The following is a 6,935-nucleotide window of genomic DNA, read 5'->3' on the forward strand; positions in this document are numbered from 1 at the left end:
AGAGAGAGAGAGAGAGAGAGAGAGAGAGAGAGACGTGTCTGTGTTCTGTTTGTTTCTCTGTATGACTGATCCCTTCAACACACAGCCTTGCCGTCTATAGTCCTGCCACATTACAGTACAAGGGGATTTCCATTTAAACCCTAATGCTGCATGAGGTACAAATCAGACTGTATATAATGTCCTTCATGTCCACTGCATTAAAAGCAAACAGAATTTTCACTCAGGAAATGCAGCGCTCTGTCTTATTTCAGTCAATATGCAAGTCATTTTCAACAATATGCAAGAAATTGAAGTTGATGCTTCTAGAGGGAAGGAGGAAGAAGTTGGAGACGGACGGAGAGAGCTCGGAGTTAAAGAAATTAGCTTTATATAGAGTGGAGGAGGAGGAGGAGGAAGAGGTGTAGGGTTAGAGATGCATGGGCACGCAGCTCCTCTGAGGCAAGGTGGGGAGGAACATTAATCATTGAGAGACATCTGTTCATTCTGCCGCTTTACAATTCTGTCAAAGAGCTCGGACTCCCCTCTCTCTTCACAACCCCCCCCCCCCCCCCCCCCCCCTCCCCCCCGAACCTCCACCACCCACCCATTCTCTCTACCAAGCCTAACCATCCACTCAGAGAAAAAACCTCTCCTCCGTTAAGCATGGGCAGGCAGAGTGAAACATCAGAGCCGGGCCTCCGCCGCTAAGAGAGCCACCCTTCAATTTGATTTCCATTCAAGCTCATTTAAGATGAACAAAACACACAGGGAGAGAGTGGGGAGGTTGCAGGGCGTAAATCGGATTTGCTGCTATTATTTGCATACCGCTGTGGTTTTTATGGAGCAATAGACTTGTATGTCGTAGAGCAGACAGCCATGCATGTGCACATGTCATAAACTGGCACACACACACGCATGCATGTGTTATTTTTGAGGACACTGCACTGACTTCTAGTGAGCTTCACTATAACTTACATGTCAGTTGAGCTCTTTAAAGAATTCAGCTACAGCAGAAACAAGCTAGACTTAAAGCAGAGTTTGATGTATGGCAGAGGGATATAGAGCACAACGTGATGTGAAATGAGCTTCAAATTGAAAAGTTAATTCAGTATATATGTACTGTTGAAATTAATAATAGGAAAAATAATCTTCCTGAACCATGAAAAGGATGATGAGATAGTAAAAAGTTTTATAGATGGATAAATGCAGGGAAATTATGTATGGTGTCAATTTAGTGCCAATATTAATTGTAGTGACTTTGGCTTAACTCATGCACATTCAACACAGTTTAATGTTTGGTATGTGATTTTTATGAAAGATTTAAAGGTGCATTACTTCAAAGTAAATTGATGAAGAGACTGTAATGTTCCTCAAATTAATACATGAAACAAATGTCATGTTTATATCCATCACATTTCCCACATGGTTTTCCACCGTGTGAGCTTTTACTGTTGCTATTTTTTTTCTTTATGTGCAATAAATAAACGTAAGCACCACCTTCAGACTGCTCTGAATTTTAAGTTTACAATTGTTTTTTCTACTTTCAGCTCAAGCTGATGTCATCTTGTGACAGATTTCTGGTCATGGTCATCTGCTCTGCACACAGCACACCAGTTACTAACATCGTGACATTTTTCTTTTTTTTTTTGGGTAGCCCAGTGAACCATGACTTATATGTAGTGATCGTCTGCAGCTCTTCATCAAACATCATCATCACTGGGTGTTTTTGCTTCTGCTTTTTCTCCCTGCATTATTTCTAACTGATCAACTCAACAACATGCTCCAAATATATCCAGATGTTGGTGTCTCCACCTGTTTTTATTGAAGAATAGCGAGAGGAACACGTTTCATTTTCTGTCAGTTCTTCACAATAAAAGTCTCCTGTCTTCTCCGTCATTTAAAGCTTTTATTATGGAGGAGCAAAAAACAGGAAATGTTTGGTTGTCATCAGCAGTAATTTTAGCAACAAGCTGAACTGAGGGGCTTCATGAAATGAGTTTTTTAGCTGTGAATCATGCAAAGCTACTCTAGTGAAGTCCAAACATAAGAATAATAGGATCATATTGAATTTGATTATTAAGGATTATATTATATTATTAAATGATGCATGTGAAAGACAATTCTTGAGTTGAGTTTCTAAACAAATACAGTGAGCTAAGAGGACATTCTGGGGTTTTCGGGGCACCTTTGAGCTCGATGACAAACCGTACAGTGTACCTTTAATGTTCCACATATTTCTGTACAAAGCGAGGACCCTATAAATCTCTCTTATCTGCTAGGATTGGTCTTGCTTGTTCATGGGCCCTTTCAAGAGCCCCGTAATATTTTCAGTGGGAGTATCAAATGAAATCTGAATTCAACCTGTGAGCATACAGCGGTCCAAACGGTGTCCTCCCATTGGCAACAGGGCAGAGCAGAAGATGAATGAGGCCTTTCTGTGGGCTTTTGAGGACTGCAGGCATGAGGGTGCTTTGTCATCATAATATTGAAAGTGGGTTTTGTGAGGGTTTGTGCCTTTTGGCCATGAAGGTGTGTGCTGCCTTGTTTCACAACTCATTAGAGTCAACATTTTGATTGACTGCCTGCTATTCAAACTGATATTGGAGTTCATACAAATCTTTGAGGCTCAGTGGAACTTTCACATTGAGGTTTTTTTGGCCTTGGTCATTTTCATTCATCATCATATTTACTCAAAAAGTTGGAAAATGCATTTCGAATAGTGCCGAGGTACAGACATACAATAAATGCGGAACAACTAAAATAAAAAAGCAATTACAGAATACCAACCAATTAATAAACGAGCTGCAATTAAATAAATAAATCAATAAGAATAAGAACTTTTTTTTCAAAATAAAAAATAATAACAATTATAACGAATACAATTAGTATTTAAATCTTGGAACTTAACAGTATAGACTTGAAATTCCATGTGTATGGGGCACAGTAACAGAAAGCAGATCTTCCTAACTCTATATGAATTTTTGGGTGGCAACGAATATTCGGGGGGGGGGGGGGGGGGCTTTATAAATAAATAAAAACAAATATTTACTTCACAATAAGTAAATATCTAAGAAGTACTTCTAGATAACACACTCTTATTTCTCTTCCATGAACTCATTAATTATGTATTAGCTATTTTCTCTACTATCTCATTTATTTTAATAAAGCTTCATGCTGTTTTCTTTCTCTGTGACTCGCTCAGAGAGCACAGTCATCTTCTGCTCTTCTTTGCCCTCTCTTCTGTATTTGTCTTATCTCTGTGATTTATGTATCAATTTTGCTACTATTGTATTTTGAAGTAGTTTTTGTTTTTGCTGTACTTATTTTCTGATTGGTCAGAGGTTGGTTTTTAGTAAGCAATAATACACTATGTCCTGATATAGTAAAGAAATACAACTTAAGCTGCAATGAAAACTCATTTAAAATGATCATTACAAAATAACTACATGTTTAACATAACTCAATAGACCTTTATAATTTAAACATTTTCCTGCCAGCCAATAACATACAAGTATATTCTGTGGACAGAGAATAGTTTTGATTTTGATTGGCTGGAGGTGAATGTTATTCTCATCACAGCTTAGTAACTTTTAGTAACGTATATATACAGTCTCTTTATTATACTATTAAAGTTAAAGTGAAATCACATTTGGTCATCTAAAATGATGAATTTAACCCTCCTGTTGTCCTCCCGGGTCAAATTGACCCCATCTCTTTTGACTGTTCCTTCCTTCCTCCCTCTTTCTTTAATTTTTCCTTCGTTCTTCCCTTCCTTCCCTCTGTCTTTGCTCCAACCTCCTTCCATACTTCTTTTCTCACTTCCTTCCATCCTTCCTTCCTCCCTCCCTCCTTATTGCTTTTCGTTCCTGCCTTCCTTCCTTGCTTGCTCCTTTCCTTCCTGCCTTCCTTCTCTCCTTACTTCCTTCCTCTTTTCCTCCTTCCTTCCATCCTCCCTCCCTCCTTCCTTACTCCTTACTCCTTTCCTTCCTTCCTTCCTTCCTTCCTTCCTCTTTTCCTCCTTTCTTCCTTCCTTCCTTCCTTCCTTCCTTCCTTGCTCCTTTCCTTCCTCCCTTCCTTCTCTCCTTACTTCCTCCCTATCTTCCTTTTACTCCCTTCCTTCCTTCCTTCCTTGACCTGAGGACAAAAGGAGGGTTAAGGAAATATCAGAAACTCTTTTTTTGCTGGAAGGGTGGGTTGGTGTCTGTGTTTGATTGACAGCAGGTAGCAGGCTACATTTGTATATATGTGTGTGTGTGTGTGTGTGTGTGTGTGTGTGTGCGTAGGATAACTGATTCTGATGGTACCAGTATAAAGTGTGTTCATTGGAACAATACCATATAATAATGTTAGAGTTATAATTTGCATTTTTCTTCTCATCTTTAAATAAAATAACTTTGATAATCTACTTTGTGATGTAACCATGTTCCCAGATCACAACCGTTACTCTGGGAGCACAATGTTATCATTACCACTAGAAATGATGTGAAACTGTGAAAGTAAGAGCCAGAGACAGAACTCCCCTGTGGCAACTTTAAGTTTTCCTCACAATTATTCACACATTCTGAGCAGAAATATTTCACAATATCACATTTGAAAACTCATTTTATTGGTCAAATAATCTTTTCTCCAAAGCATCCTAAACATTCTACCACCCAGCTGTGCAGGGCTACAAAAACTTTACAGTCATACTCAAACCTTAAAATAAGGTCATCAAAAATGTCCGGCACTTTTTTTCTGACTACAAAGAAAAGCAGAAGCTGAATATGTCAAAGAAGATTGTTAAAAAAAATTGTCAGAGAATTTGACATCACATTTCTATGCTAACAAGAGCACTTGGCTGTCGAAGAGAGGCAAGAAGATTGGGGCCAATTATGTATGTCTCTTTTGCCTTATAATGTGCAGATGCGTAGATCTCACTGATGCGTTTATTGTTGTTATTGTATCTCACCAGAACTCTGTCCATGTTACTTTTGGGGTCCTTGCGGTTGTAGTCCTTCCTGACCTCATACGGCAGATCCTCAGCATGAGGAGAGTGGAGGTTTCCGATGGTAAAGTATTTGTATTGCCTTTTGTCCTTTATCACCGGAAGCAGACGACGGGGCCCTAGGTTCTTAAACTCATGAAATCCGTACTCTCCCTTCGTGGGATCGCACAGAGCCATCATGTTGTTGTCCAGGCACGTCTTAACGTACCACTCCAGCAGTCTCATGCCGTGGCGAGGCGGCGGTTCACCAAACCCGCTGTCCTGCAGCTCTTGTTCAGAGTCGAGGGTTCTCAGAGCTGAGGTCAGGACGATGGACAACACCAGTGTCAGATGAAACAAGGAGTGCATCCCTCTGCCGTGTGCCATGTTCAGGTTATCTATGAAAAACATAATACATCATTATTTACATAAAATCACCACAGTGAGTACAGAACATCATATTCTTTCATAACTTACCGTAACAGGAGTTGCAACTGTAGCTGAAGTCTGTACCCTCTGCTGAGCCTGACACAGCTGCAGGGACTGCCGTCTCTCTGTCTGGTGCATCTAAGAAGGAAGCAGCATATTAATAATTTTTGACCAGAAATGAAACTATTATCACTCTCTATTTGCAGAGAAAGAGGAAGTGGCACAGCTGGGAGACAGTTTGGTTTAAATTTAGACAAGTTAAGTCTCAGAGTGAAATAGCTATTTATTAAATGTTGACACTGTAAAGGAAAGATACAAACCATGTATAGATTGACGATCAAACTGTTTGCATTGTAACAGGATGTAAGCACAAATCAAGAGCTATGCTCAGGGGACGCTGTGGTCATGATCATAAATGATAACATTTCTTTACTTCTGCTTTCATGTGTGAGTAACAGCTGATGCAGAAAAGCTCTGTATTACAGTAACACAGCTGAAGAGAAGGAGAGAGAGAAACATGTTTTATCTTTAAAACTGCAAAATGTTCCTATGTTCAGCAGCTACATTAACAATGTGTTTTTAAAGCTTTTTCACTGAAAATAGCTGGAAACAAGGTTTAATTCATTTTTATCTATATAGCACCAAATCACAACAGAGGTTTTCTCAGGGTACTTTTCACATAGAGCGGGTCTAGACTGTACTTTTTAATTGAATTGAATTGAATTGAATTGAATTGAATTGTATTGAATTGAATTGAATTTTATTTTATTTTATTTTATTTTATTTTATTTTATTTTATTTTATTTTATTTTATTTTATTTTATTTTATTTTATTTTATTTTATTTTATTTTCAAGTAAAAACTCCCCTTTAACAGGAAGAAAGCTCAGGTAGAACTGGACTCTAGGTGGGCGACCATCTGCCTTTACTGGTTGGGTTAAGAGAGAAAGAAGGAGAGAGAGACACACTCAGAGAGAAGCACAACAACAACAATAATAATAGTAGCAATGATAATAATACTAGAAGTTTGTATGAGTAGTAATCATGGGCATGTCCCACACACTTTTTAGAATTTATAGTTTGGACCCCCCCCCCCCCCACACACACACACACACTTTTACCACGTCAATAATCAGTACATCACTCCTTCCACTCAGCCTTGTTTTCAGAGTGCTGTGTCAGTGCTTCATTATCAAACTATGGTCAACTACTGTTTGTGGTGTGAATGCAAGATAAAAAGCAGCATACCTCTCCTTCTGACCACAGATGAAACTATTCTCACCCTCTATCTGCAAAGACAGAGGACATGCTGCAGTTGTTGCACAGCTGGGGTCTGCAGAAAGTTTGGTTCAAATTTAGAGAAGTTGAAATGACTAAATGTTGACACTGTAAAGTAAAGGTATCAAACCAGATTAACTATGAAAGAGAATTCTGTATGTTGTTAATATAGAATAATATAAAATCAGTCTGCACACCTCCAAGGTGAACTGGTTTAGACTTGACTCTGCTGGAGGATAGGTAATATTGATTTATCAGTGTGTTGTTCTATTTGTGTATTTGTTTAA

General features: G+C 38.7%; 1 protein-coding gene across 1 annotated transcript; it reads right to left on the reverse strand.

Moving 5' to 3' along the window:
- Positions 1 to 4,786: 4,786 nt before the first annotated feature.
- On the reverse strand, positions 4,787 to 5,329 carry si:ch211-198c19.1 (uncharacterized protein LOC100151013 homolog). Its single transcript, XM_062423428.1, has one exon. The coding sequence runs from the start codon at positions 5,327 to 5,329 to the stop codon at positions 4,787 to 4,789; it is 543 nt and encodes a 180-aa protein (XP_062279412.1).
- Between the last annotated feature and the right edge of the window lie 1,606 nt (positions 5,330 to 6,935).

Source organism: Scomber scombrus, chromosome 7 (genome assembly GCF_963691925.1).
Source record: "Scomber scombrus chromosome 7, fScoSco1.1, whole genome shotgun sequence".
Lineage (NCBI taxonomy): Eukaryota > Metazoa > Chordata > Actinopteri > Scombriformes > Scombridae > Scomber > Scomber scombrus.

What these genes read in the sequence shown, in the direction of transcription:
- si:ch211-198c19.1 (XM_062423428.1), bottom strand. Translation starts at nt 5,329, where the DNA reads ATGGCACACGGCAGAGGGATGCACTCCTTGTTTCATCTGACACTGGTG.